The sequence below is a fragment of the Mya arenaria genome, chromosome 7 (assembly GCF_026914265.1).
Source record: "Mya arenaria isolate MELC-2E11 chromosome 7, ASM2691426v1".
In the NCBI taxonomy this organism is placed as follows: Eukaryota; Metazoa; Mollusca; class Bivalvia; order Myida; family Myidae; genus Mya; species Mya arenaria.
The window spans coordinates 344043-358750 of record NC_069128.1 but is presented as its reverse complement, the minus strand read 5'-3'; the positions used below and the strand labels follow the sequence as shown (position 1 = coordinate 358750).

The 14708-nt window shown below is 34.0% G+C and overlaps 1 protein-coding gene across 1 annotated transcript in view; it reads right to left on the bottom strand.

The window, feature by feature from the left end:
• The window catches only part of LOC128240381 (transcription initiation factor TFIID subunit 5-like), a 37154-nt gene extending 24424 nt beyond the window's left edge, over nt 1-12730 (bottom strand). Inside the window, exons 1-2 of the mRNA XM_052957015.1 lie at nt 12709-12730; nt 12554-12586 (exon numbers count right to left, since the gene is read on the bottom strand). Coding sequence (XP_052812975.1) covers nt 12554-12586; nt 12709-12730 — 55 coding nt within the window. The remainder of the gene's footprint in view (nt 1-12553; nt 12587-12708) is intronic.
• Between the last annotated feature and the right edge of the window lie 1978 nt (nt 12731-14708).

Here is a 14708-nt window from a genome sequence, read left to right as displayed (position 1 = left end):
TCTTTCAATACCACTGAACACGTTTTCCAACTTTAAGTCAGACCTATGTTCCTTGATATGTATGGTTCGAAAATGCTGAAGCACATCTAACGCTGGAGTAGGTTCTCTATTTTGGTGAAATTCCTTTTCGAAGCGATTCCAAAGTTTTTCAAATTCTTTTTCGTATTCCTCCCGTTCCAAAATTTATTATCTTTTTATTTATTTTTCTGTAAATGTACATAAGGTAAGTCTATTTTAAAGATGAAAATGACCAATAATACGACCAATGCACAACATACGTCATGAACGATACATGTTTACAACAAATTCAATTTTTCCCAGTAATCGAGTACCCGAGTACTCGATCGAAAGATTGTCCGAGTACTCGAGTACCACTTTTTCTATTTGTTGCCATCCCTAATATATATATAGATTGCGTTGAAGGTAAGGATTTGAAGGTAAAATAAATGGCTACGCCAATGGTTTAACATTTTTAAAGGTCAAATATAATTTACATTCACGAGAAACATATTGAAGATGTGCAAGTTCCTCAATTGAATAAAAACCTTATTTTCTTTATTGTGTATCATTTTCAGTCGTGATATGAACTGAGTAAGCATTTTTTCTGTGTTTACATTCATATATATGGTATATATGCATGTAGTGTTTGCCTTTAATTTGCATTACATAATAGCATTTCTTGAGATACTCCCTGTATTAGTATTTATAGTATTAGTAGTTATTTAAGAATTATTATTTCACATCAGTAAGGTGAAACACAGTGCATACATGCAAATAAACTAAAACAAGAACTTTAGTTTAAGTTTAAAATGGCAAATTTAAATAATCTGTTAATTATGTTAAATGCAATGTTTTTTTTTCTAAATAAGAAATTTACTACTTAGAATTTATAAACTCAAGAAATGTTCGCAGGATACGATCGTTGAATGTAAGTATTTGCCATAGCAGGAAGTGTTAGAAAACCAAAATATTTGCATCTTATCTGGGGTGGGAGGAAAGAGGTTCCCAATATGTTAAAAATTTACTTGGAAGTTATTTTTAAAGTTTTTTTTATTTATTTATTTATTTATTTTTATCTTATTTAGAATTGTAATTTATTATGATTTTAAATGCTATTTATGTTTTTGTCTTTTGTTATTTTATTGAAATACTGATAGATCATACAGTATCCATGTTCATTTCTTAAAGGGAGTAATATTATTATCAATGTTCTTAAATTTACATATAACTATTAAAGTGGCATCGCACAATTTTTTTTTGGACAATTTAAGACTAATATTATCATTTTGTATTTTTTATGTATGATTTAGTGATATGTATTGGCAAATCAGTATTATTTTCTTTACTTACGTTCGTTTTAGTTTTTTGTATGTGATTGATCCTATATACACATGTAAATATATATGTGTATGTGCATAATGTTTTTTGAAAATTAAATTGAGTTAATTACCAGCATTGTCTTTAATTTTACTACTGGTAGTATCTTGGCAGAAATTCCAACTGTTATGATCCTTTGGCGATGTTTTTTTCCAATAAATCCATTGGATAAGGCAACACAATATAATCATCTTTTGGTAAACTGTTTTTTGTATTGGTAAATTGCTTTGGTATGTATTTTATGTGTTTAAAGTCTGGTTGCAATTTTACGGAAAAGTATTTTGTGCCACAATGTTCCAGAGTAACCATTAAACAATGTATTGTACATTTTTGATGATTATTTGTTAAATGATAAAATTATTGAAAAACGTTAATTAAAATCCTTTCCTGGCTACGAAAAGGCGAATATATTTCTTAAAATATAAGCAATCACAACAAAGCCAAAACATATTGTTTGACCCGAAAGTATCAAACATTTTTCACCTAAAACCATTCCTTTATCACTGTTCCTCTTTTAAGTAAAATGCAAATACCATTTGAGCATAACTCAGATATAATTTTTGAAATAGAATGCTAAGAGAGTGATACAAAATTAGGGGAAGCAATAACAGAGTACTCCAGGAAAAAATGTTACCAAGTGCTATTATTATAATACTTATACAGAGTTTTGTTTTTGTAACACTGCATTCCTGCTCATCTCGATCTATCTGTGTATGACGTTTGAAGTCCGCAAATCAAAGACACATGGAGTGATGTCTTGAACGGAAAATATGTATACAAATAATGCAGTAATCGAAGACGATAGGGATGTTCTTCTTGTGCGCTGCAATTATTTACAATGACCTCTGTCAAGATTTCAAGTGTCATTGGAATTTAAATAGTAGTAATTTAGTTATTCTCCGGACAAGGATGTGTGTAAGCACCCATAATGATACATATATACAGGGTAAAAATAAAAGGCAGAATTAAAAAAATTACCCATTGCACTATATCTCGTTGCTATATATCTGTTTTCCAAGTTTTATTTAAATACCTTCGCTTCCTTTTGATTTATGATCTCCGCAAACAGTTTTCTTATTAATGCATACTGTAAAAGTAACACTGGGAGATAGTTCAACAATGACAGAAGCTATGATTTTGGTTGTTGCGTACTGCACTTATGCAAGTTGTGCTCTGTCTATGTCTAAGTTTCATTGAAATAGTGTTTAAGTTATTTTCTGGACGGAAGGACAGACGGAATGGTTCAATGTGCTATTCCATTCGGAAAGCATATAATACATATCAGTCATCACTGTAAGAATATTAGGGGACCCATTGAAATTGCTACTACATCAAACAAAAACGCAACTCATGCAAACTCATGTTTCCAGAGTAGATGGAACTCGAGGTTCTTGTGTGCCTCACCTTTGAATACGTATTATGCAATCTATGAAAAAACGAGCCAGTGAAATTGTGTTTTTTTTTCGATATTATGATTTATTTACACAAATGCTAAAACTTACAAACTCACAAACAAATATGCTCAAACATCACATTTATCTAACGACAGGGTTACTAAGTAAAACTATTTTGCTTATTTTACTAGACCATTATATAGTTAAGAAGTATATATACTTTAATAAATAGAAATCAAAACGATTTTTAGTAAATGTAAATATCAATTATATATGTAAATGATCTTGTCAGATGTGTATTTCTGTAATGTTAAATCCAATACGGTTCGGTATATGGCCTCGGGTACTGACGATGTAGTTTTATGGTTTATTTTTACAAAATACAAAACATATATGTAAGTCTACAAATACCGAAAACCATACGCAACTCAAATGCATGTGAGTACAATGTTAAACACATCAATGTGACCAAAGAGGTTGTTGGTTCGATCCCTTCCATGGGTATTACCCAGGAAACGGCCTCAGAAGTGATTCATATCAGCTTTCAGCTTTCTTCACAATCGAGTAAAAATAAATAAGTAGGTCTAAATTAACATTATTATGTAGTGTACGTCATATACATGATAGAAGTACCCTACTTTAACATGTAAAATGAATGTATATCCTATACGACACTTCTTCAACTGGTAAACAAATACACATTCGGAGCTCTTCGGCCATTTTTATCGAAAACAACCTCAGATGTAAATTAACGGTTTACAATGTCAGAAATTGGTACACTTTAACTACGTTGCAAGAAGATCGCGTAGTAATTTTAATAATTTTTCAAACAGAAAAATGTGAAAATCTACGATCTGATTTTGTCAGCAATCATAAATTTATTTGCAGATATCTAGGCAGAAATTTGCTCTTTCCAAGACAAACAAAAAAAAAGTTGTCAAAATGGTATATCTGTGAGAGTGCAGCTTTAATGTCATCTAACACCTAGATTTTACAGCAATTAACAAGTCTTACTTTTTGTTTTTAATTTTAAGTTTAATTGGGTTATTATAAGTGCCCTTTCCATATCTTGATTAAGATTTTTTTATTGGAAAAGTTTAATCATGTTCTCTCCTACTATTTTCTAATTGTGGACTTTTTGATAATTAGAGAATTTTATCTTCATTATCTCAACAACAACTGGATCAGAGTGGCATAAATGCAGCCACAGAGACAATTATAAACAAAAGACTTCTAAAATAGACCTGCCACATATGAAAAATTCATATAACTATACATGAAATAGAATTAAATCATACTGGATTTGCAATTGCAATTGTGTTATTTGTTATCGCTGATTTAAAAGGAACACTATTCTTAGAATAAAGGAGTGGAAATCCTGAACAGAAGTCTCTGACTGTTGAAAAAACTACATCAGCCAACCTCAAATACTCTAAGGCTGACCAACAGTAATCTTTCCGTAGGAACTGAAAACAAGAAGGCACACTAGGGGCGATACCGTGCTATTCCCCAGTCATTCAAAGTACCCCCTGTGAACGCGTTAGCGGACTTGCGCCCAATTCTTAGCAAAATATTGTGCATGAGTGTAGACATTAGACATATATATTTAAGATATATATAATCCAAATGTGAACTTATTTGACAGCTTCAAGGAATGGAGAGAACTCAGCGGATTATTTTGTTTCGCCAAGGCATGTAGGAAAATGAAACCCATTTCATCATAAATTCTGTTTATTCCAGTCACTTTAACAATTATAAGTAAAATATTTCAACTAAAAAAAATAATATTAGTGTTTGCAATTTCAGAGTACCATCCACTATTGATATATTATCATTTATTATGGTGTAATTAATTAAGTCATTTTGACATCCTACTGTTAGTTTTAAAATAATATACTAAAGTAATAATTACCGGTACATGTACATTACCATGACAGTCACACCAATGGGAAGACTTATTTAGGGACTGACATTATAATTCACCAGTCAATTGTAACCACAGCCCCTCCAGGTCCGGGGAATAGCCGGGACTTTGACTTTCGGTCCAGCCGACCCCGGGTAAAATCCCCGCCCTGCGGGGACAAACTAATGGTTAAACCCCGGCCAAATGCCCCCGCACCCCAGAGACTCTATATAAGGCCCAATCTTGGCTTAATTTGGCCCTATGACAAAACCATCGCGGTCACCCGGGACCACCTGGAAAGTAAAAACACGGCCCTTTTCTCCGGCTATCCCCGGTATACCCCCGGACCTGGGTGGGGGGAGGAGCGTGGATACAATTGACTGGTGCATCCATGGGGAGACTTATTTAGGGAAATACATGGTGACAGTTACTCTGGGACGGACATTACATTTACATACACTATACTAATAGTATTTCTGACATGAACATTGCAAAGACACACACCAGACACCCTTAGGGTGACTTAATTAGGGACAGACATAACACTGATATTACAGTAATTAATTATCCTGATGTGTACTTTACATAGAATCCCTACATGGGGACAGTTAATCAGGGACGGACATTACATTAACACCACTATAGAAATAGTAATTCTGAAATGAACATTGCAAAGACACACACTATGGGGAAAGTTTATCTGGGCCTGTCACACTAAATTGACATACACTATATAGAAATAGTTATTCTGAAATTTATGAACATTGCAAAGACATACCCCATGGGGACAGTTAATAAGGGACGGACATTACATTGACATACACTATAAAAATAGTTATTCTGATATGAAAATTGTAAAGAAACACACCATGGGGACAGGGATTTCAGGGATAGACATTTCATTGACATACATTATAGGAATAGCAGTGCTCCAGCTAGGCCTAAATAGCAGGGTGGGGCACCCCGCTGCCCTTTTCAAGCACCCTGCTGCCCTTTACTACACCCTGCTGTGCCCTTTTGTTTGACAAAGTCAATTTTCAGAAATAAGTATGAAAATAATAAATATTAATAGTTTTGACACTAAATTAAAGAAAACAGGTAAGGTATTCATAACCAACAATTAGGATTGAAAGTAATTACAACAAATACACAATTATCGCCTTGGTCACGATATAATGACAAAAAGTGTTTCACAAAGGGTAAAAAATCAAAGTATTCAAATAGCCAAATTACATACGTTCCATAACAGTAGGGTCATGGTGTTATAATAATTCGAATAAAATCATTAGGTTCGAGCTCCAGTTTTTTTTTCAGGGAGGTTTATGTATCAAGGAATACTGAAAAAAAATAATTTTGTGATGTATATTTAAATGCTTTTGATAATGTGACAGAACTCTTTTATAATGCTTTTTTTAGCCAGACTTGTTGCATAGGTGCCAAATAAACAGTTATGGGCAAAATAATTGACTTTATTCCTTCTTAGTAGAAATAAATGAGATTTAACCATAACTGTCATGATATTATTTTGAATTTGACTGCTTGTAAATGTTCTACCATTTTTAGAAGCTTAAGGAAGCAAATAAAAGTGATTTTTTCTAACACCAGAATCAAAAACAAACAAGGCCATACCAATTTTTCAGCATTATCTTGATGCATAATTTTTTTAGATCACTTTCTGTATCCGGTCTGAAGTGTCTACGGAAGGGACAAAAGGCACACTATATATTTACATATGAACTTTAAGTTCAGTTACAAACCTAGTATAAACATCTCTTGTTGCAAAAATGCTAACAGAACACAAAAATGAAGTACAAGATATTTAATATTTCTAAATTTCAGTAAGACAACCTTTTACAATGTAATTGTAATTTGATAATCGGACCTTTTAAGTTCAGTTTTAAGTTGCAACTTTCAAAGGTGAAAATTCATTGAATTATAATGGTGTCAATCAGTATATATTTTAAATTCCCATTGAACACCAAATGTAAGATTTTTCACTAGTTCAGTTGTTAGAAATAGACACGATGTAAATGTACCATGTGTTGTAAGTGTCTACGGATGGGACATAAAACTATTTAATGTAATACCAAGCTGCAGGCATAAGATATTCCCTGATGGTATCCACAAAACTTATACTGTATCCAGTTACTAACTACTTCAATGTTTCAAGGAAATTTTAACTTAGAAACATGTTTAATTAACAATAACCAGGGCATTTTATATAGTACCCATGGGTCCGACTATCAGACCCTGATTCCTAAAGCAAAATATATGATATATTTTTCCAATCTTCAGAAAAAAATCCCAATCAAAAGTAAAACAGTGTTTTTACCTGTACCGGTTCATTCAACATCCTAAAATTAGGTGATGTACAGTTTTGGGGATAACTGAATTCAGAAATCATTGATTTGCATCACATTCAGAGATCATTTGAAATGAAAAATTAGTATCTGTCATGATTCATTGCAATAAATATTTACACCCAAGCATTAAGATTTCAGCTGTTTTAGGGCTTTTGAAAGGGAAAATAAACTTATCTTTAATAATTTCCTCATTTGCAGGAGACTGAAAAGCTTGTTATTTTAACTGTAAATTTTCCCAATTTAGGCATAATTGTGACGCAAATTTTCCCAAAATGTCTAGGATCCTTTTTCCAAAAATGGGCAGAAAAAGCCCTGATGACTGATATATATACTCCAAAACTGAGAAACTGTTCTGAATCATATGTAAAAATGACATTTTGTCAATGACCTTTTCTTAACTACTTAAGAACTCCAGAAAATAAATAATTCATATGCCTCGGCCAAGGTCATTGTCATTACTTGAGATTGGATGTTCTCTCTATCGAGTAACTTTACATCTTTTTTATTCGGTACTTTTCCGGACACATCTACTGACAAATAACAGTTCCTGCAGTCAGCCTATCTTTCCTTGTCTTTCTTGGTTTTAGTTTTCACTTCTTTTAATTGGTGTTGTCTATTTTCCCTGTTGGTCGCTTAACTTGTAGGAAGGAAGCAATCGCACTACCAAAGCTAGTATGGTATTTGGTTATATTCCTATCAAGCACACATTGCAACACATTGTTGTATTCTGTCTTCTTTTCTTGTGAAGTCCCTCCATGACTCAATTTCACATCCTGTATTCTTCTTTAATGTTGTTCATATTGACTGTTTCACTCAGCTTTAAATTTCTTCTAGCACTCTTTGGTAAAATAACACCCTTTTCTTCCAAATTTCTTCTTATCGTTGGTGACATACTCTATCAGTTTTTCTTACACTCTTGTTTTACGCTTTGGTGTTGTAGGCATACTTTCTTTTACTTTTGATATTGCTCTATATTTTGTACTTCTTGCTTCTTGAATTAAATGGAGGCTCACACATCTCATTACTTATATTTCAGCTGAATTTGTGGCTGTTCTGGATCTGTTAATATCATCGTTGTCTATTGTACCATCTGTTTTTGTTTGATCAATGTTTGTAGTATCTTGGTCTGTTAAAAGACTATTTTCACTGTATTTTTTAAAGTTTTATCCCCATCGTCCAATTCTGTACTTTAAGCATCTTTAAGCACATTCTTCTTCTTTTTCAGGCTTTCATTTTCTTTCATTTCTCTATTCTTATTGTTATACGGTGTCAGTGTCTAGGAGACCGGTTTTCTCCATTAGTTTTGTTTGTGATATTGTCTGCACCTTCTTTCTTTTTGGCAAGCTATTTCATTTTCTTTTCTCTCCATATTTATTATTGTTTTTTGGTTTCTCTTGGATCACTTCCTTTTTCTCCCTTTGTCAATTTGCCTATCATGTGTTTTTCCTTTCAGCATCTTTCCTCTTCATTTCATCATATTTTTCATTTCTTTCATTTTTCAGTTTTCCCCTGTATCTTTTCATTCTAAGGGCTTTTGCACTTACATTAATGTCAATTTCAGGTATATTTGAATGGTTTTTATTTCTCTGCTTGTCCATTTTTGTATTAATGTTAATTCTAGTCACACCTGAATTTATAAATGGACATTTCGTACATAGCGTGATTTAAATGTCCCATCCGCAGACATTTATTTACCAGCTTTACTGTACTTCATTTTCTTAACCATAAATAAATTTCTAATATGCCTCTTTATGTCTGGCTAAAACAACATAATCCATCCTGTATTTTGGCTACTTATTTTAATTCCCAAACATACACACTATAGAAAAAAATAAGTTAAGGCATGAATTTCAATGTTTTTAGCAACATATAGAAGTGGAAAAATGAAAATACAAAGGTAATGAGTTGTTTTTGGTAATCCATTGCCTAGGTTTGAATATGTGCTACATTTCTGTCAAAGGAAAGTGGTTCTTTTCGCTTAATATATGCAAATTTTGAGCATTTTATGTGTGTCTACGGATGGGACATGGTGTCTACGGATGGGACATTGACATGTTGAGCTTCATATTTACAAATTACAATCAGATATTGATGCAACAAATAATATATTTGGTCACTGAATGGAAATGCAAAATCTGCCTGGTTGGTTATATGCTAAGCATATTCCTTGCTGGGAAAAACTGCGTCTACGGATGGGACAAAATTTTCTGTATTTTTGGGTGCATACTCAGGCGTATAATATATTTGGTAATGTAGGTATTATGTATAAATTTCTTATTGCTATTGATAAATGAGTTGTAGTTCTTCCAATTGAGGGTCATATTTTCACAAAATACCATATTGCTAAGAAATTTTGGCCATTTTGTATCCCTGAATTGAAAAAGCCAGATTTTGGTAACGAAATGGTGGGTTCAGTTATTTTAGTAGTACTCCGTCAGTTTTTATGCAATTTAAATGAAATAACCAGCTACAGAAAGAAGACTAAATTGCTTACTCAATGCTTAAGATATCTGATACAATTATTTTCCAGTATTTTTTGTTTTTTATATTAAAAAAGGGGTAATTTTGAAATGAAACGTTGTAACGACAGTTTTTAGCCACATTTTGGCTATTTGGAGGTTGAAATTAGAAAACGCGTCAAATCAAGCGATGGAAGTCTGTATAAGTTGAGTCGACAGATATATTCTGCATATCATGAGACATTAAAAAGACAATTTTAACATAACATGTTAAGAAAATTACAACGTAACAACAGCAAAAAGGAAATTGTCATTATATCGTGACCAAGGCGAATAAGAATTCAACATTGGCCCTTGCAAGTGCCCGATCATGGCTCATTGAAAGTGCCCTTTTTAACCTAGCACCCTGCCTTTTTCAAATCCTGGCTGGAGCACTGGAATAGTTATTCTGCCATTATCATTGTAACAACAAATGCCATGGGGACAGTTATTCAGGGACGGACATTACATTGATGTATACACTTTTATAAGTACTAGTTATTTTGACATATTAACATTTTAAGACAAGCGCCATGAGGACTGAGTAATTCTGGGACGGATGTTACATTGACTAGACTTAATTGACATACACTATAGTTATAGTTATTCTTACATGAACATTGCAAAGACACACACCATGAGGAGACTTTTTTATGGACAGACATCACACTTGACAATAACCATACACTAATGATTATCCTGACATTTACTTTACATAGAATTGAACCATTGGGACAGTTATTCAGGGACAAACATACATTGACTAAATGACATTATACTATAGTAATAGTAATTCTGACATGTACATTGTGATGACACACCCAATGGTGACAGTTATTCAGGGACGGACATAACATTGACACACACTCCAGAAATTGGTATTCTCAAATGTACCTACAAAGAATCTCACCATGGGGACAGTTATTCAGGGACAAGCATTACAATTACATACAATATAGTATAAATAGTTATTCTAAAATGTACTTTATAATAAAAAATGACACTATAGCGACATTTATTCAGGGACGGACATTACATTTGACTTTCAATATATAGTAATAATCATAATAGTCATTCTAAAATGTATGGTACATTACAAAGACACGTGCCATGGGGTCAGTTATTCAAGGACGAACATTACACTGACATATACTATAGTAAGAGTTATAATGACATTTAGTACAATGAAGAGATACATCCCATGGGAACAGTTATTCACGAACAGACATTACATTCATGTATACAACTTACAAATTAATAATTCTGAGGACAGGTACATTGAAAGTAATCACATCTTTGAAACAGTTATTTAGACCAATATAACAGTGACATATACTATAGTTATAGTTATAATGACATTTACATGGAAAAACACACACCATGGATACATTTTTTCTGAGGGAAGAATTTTACATCTAACAAGCACAACTATGCTACCAGAAAGTCCAAACAGTAACAAAAATATGTCAAAACATGCACATACTGAGTCAGTCATCCAATTAGACTTTTGAAGGTACAAGCCCGACTTCTAACACTAATGCTTGGCATTAATTTTTTTATCAAGCCCTGCTAAATAAAATTTGGGCTGGTGTCAATTTTGACCACTGCAGTCAGCTAAATATGCCATTAATATATAATAATCATGCGCCAACCTGCAGATCATATATAGGCAAAACTGTTGTCTGTGTCATAAGAAGCTTACTAAATCTGAAATCTGGGGGCAGATCATGACAGTTTATATTGCATTAGGATGTTGAATGCGCAATTACAGGCAAAAGACTTTCATGAAAAGAATAAATACTTTAAATAATAATGTTGTTTTTTCTCGACGTTTTTTTAGGAGGGCGGGGAGGCCATGACTACCGGAGGCCTTACCTAGGGTCCTTGGGGTACAAGTCTAAAATAATAGACGTGTTATACGGGTTTCTTCCAATCCCTAATGTCTAAACGGGTTTGTGTAAAAACCGGAGGTGTTTGAAAAATATTGAAATTGTATTAAGTGCAGTATTTTATGGTTGAAATTGATCATGTTAAAGAAGTTATTTTGCACAAAACAAGCATTTAATGCATTAAAACACATTTACCTTTCCAATAAAATGAAAGTTGACTGACACAGACAACAATTATGCCAAATGGAACAACTCGACCCAATCGTAATAAGTCGGCCACCTCCGACAAGCTTCGAGATAGACTGTCAAACTCATAATTATTCGTTGGATACTTATTTTTTGTGTACGGAACTAATATAAAATAACATAATCTGGTAATATTACTTGTTTTTATGATATTTAATGGACGCAATATGCTTTAACCCGGAACAACTACCCACTTTTGGTACAAAACAATTTGTACATTAAGGATTTGCCATATCAAAAACCATAAAAAAATCTGTCAACGTACAATTATTTGGACTACTTGGGGTACGGGATCATTTGGCAGGGATTTTACCGGCAGTTTGTCCCTGCAGGACAAGGATTTTACCCGGGCTTGGCTTGACAGAAAGCCAAAGTCCCCGCTTTTCTCCGGACCTGGGAAGGCTGTGATTACCGGAGGCCTTACCTAGGGTCCTTGGGGTACGGGATCATTTGGCAGGGATTTTACCGGCAGTTCCTCCCTGCAGGACAAGGATTTTACCCGGGCTTGGTTGGACAGAAAGTCAAAGTCCCCTCTATTCTCCGGAACTGGGAAGGCCGTGATTACCCGAGACTGGGTGTACACCGGGGATAGCTGGGGTAAATGAGCCTTTGCCCGGGCTCAGCTGGACGGAAAGTCAAAGTCCCTGCCATTCCCTGGACCGGGGGCGGCGGTTATAACTGACTGGTGCATAACCAAGAGTTGTCCTACTTCTTAGCCACAGGTGCAAGTCACATAATCAATAATCGCCTTATATATGGGATAAGTGTACAAAGATATTCTTATTAAAATTGTTTGTGTCAAGTAGATCTACCTGTGTTCTTAGCTGATACATATTCAACAAGCCACACAAAAATGCAATAGAATAAAATATATATGACTTACCATGGAAGTTAGGGATATATCCATTTTGCAAAACTTAGTGTCATTCAGTCATTCTGATTCATCGTTCTGCAAAGCTCGATGATTTTGTTTATCTTCTATGAAAAACAAAATAATTCGTCTGACACATTCGTAATTTTCCAGCATGATACATGTACCCAATCGTAACAACTCGGCCATCTCCGGCAAGCTTCGAGATAGACCTCGTAAATAGTAGTAAGGATATACGAAAGTGCGATGCGGCTGCCGGCGATTAACACCGTTTTCAATCCGCGTAAAGAAGGCCCATTGTAACAACAAGGAAATGGATTGTGTTAAATTAAATGTGCTTGTTTAAGAGAAAATATTTATTGTAACCTCAAAGAATGTTCGTTTTATGAATATTTAGATGTTTCCTTATAGTTGAAACACTCTATTTCCTCTAGAAAAATCGTGAGCACACAGAAAATGTACTTGACAATTGAAATGATCGTACGTTTCATGGCATGCATGAATCATTACATCGGATTAAATGCATGCATGGACTAAATGTCAACATTTTCTCAACAGTTATAGGAATACCCTATGAAATGTAAGTTTTAAGTCATACTTTGCCGTGTTATTTTTCACACCATGCCTTGCCATTAAAACAACATTACTATTCTGTAAAATCATTGATTTGGCACCCAGTCAGCTTTACCAGCTGAAATCTATGCATGCCTTTACTTCAGCATTGTTGGGTATGGGCTGCAGATTTTTTTTTGTGTAAACAGTTCTGTGGGGTTGGGATGGGGCGGTGACTATCCACGCAGTAAGCTCAATTTGTATAGTACCAGTACAACGTTCATGTGGATATGCACCAGACAATTGTAACCACGCCCCCCCCCCCCCCAGGTCTGGGGAATAGTGGGGACTTTGACTTTCAGTACAGCCAACCCCGGCTAAAATTCCCACCCTGCGCGGACGATCCAATGGCAAAATCCCTGCCAAATGCCCCCACACCCCAGGGACTCTAGGTAAGGTCCATTCCCCTCTATATTTTAAGCGAAGATAAAACCACCGCATTCACCCAGCACTGCAGGGCCACCTGATAGGTAAAAACACGGCCCATTTCCCCGGGTTAACCCCAGTATTCCCCCGGACCTAGGGTACAATTGACTGGTGCACTAAGTTGACAGAACTGGTCTTAAAATTGTATTTGTTCAAGGCAGATCATGCTTCACTTTACCTCCTAAGCTGTGGATACAACCCACTCATCAGAAGTTTCCTTTCACATTATATTTGTCTTAATCTATAATTATTAGTCTCAATATCTTTGAGTAAATTGTCATTTTTTATTAAAAACAACAACACCAAAAGAGTAACTGATAACATACTCAACTGATTTAATTTTTTGTAAATAAAAGCCTTAAACAAATATTTAGCCAGGTTACTAAGCTTTTCAGCAATGTATACCAAACTTTTTTCAATAATACTTAATCTATTTTGAATAATTAGCCTTTAGATCACTCTTCACCAAATGACTCTTTTATAACTCCATAAAATGCAAACAAGAATAATTACAGTTTGGATCAACACGTCTCTTAATTTTATTTTTAATATTAGTCCAGTAATAACAGAGCCATCTGTATGCAATCCAATGTAAAATTAATGATAAATTAGGTTTTGCTCCCATTTTTACTTTCATTTCTGTGCCAAGCCCTTTTAAGTGCATTGAGTCTTTTGGGAGACTTCACAATATTTCTGGCGTTTAATCCCCATATATGGCTTTAAGTTGCCATACAAATTAAGTCTTCATTATAAAAAATACTGTATGTTTCCACTTTAACCATAAACACACAATGAGAGGACTATTTAAAGCATTACCATGTGTCAGAATTATAGATCTTTCTTTGCATTTTATTTGTCTAAATGTATTACCGGTCTCTTTAGCAATATCCTTGTGCCTCTTTGAGTACTTGGCTTGACAGTTTGGTTTTTATTACGTTGTTTTAAATGTTTTATTTGTACACAACAATGATGATGATGATGATGATGACACTATGCTATGCCAAAACCTCAACACATTTTCTTCAAACAAAAAAGGACAGTCATTCAGAATAACTTTTATTACATCATTTGAGAAAATAAACTCATACAATCACAAGTCATGTTATGTGTTCGTTAAAGTTAACTTAAT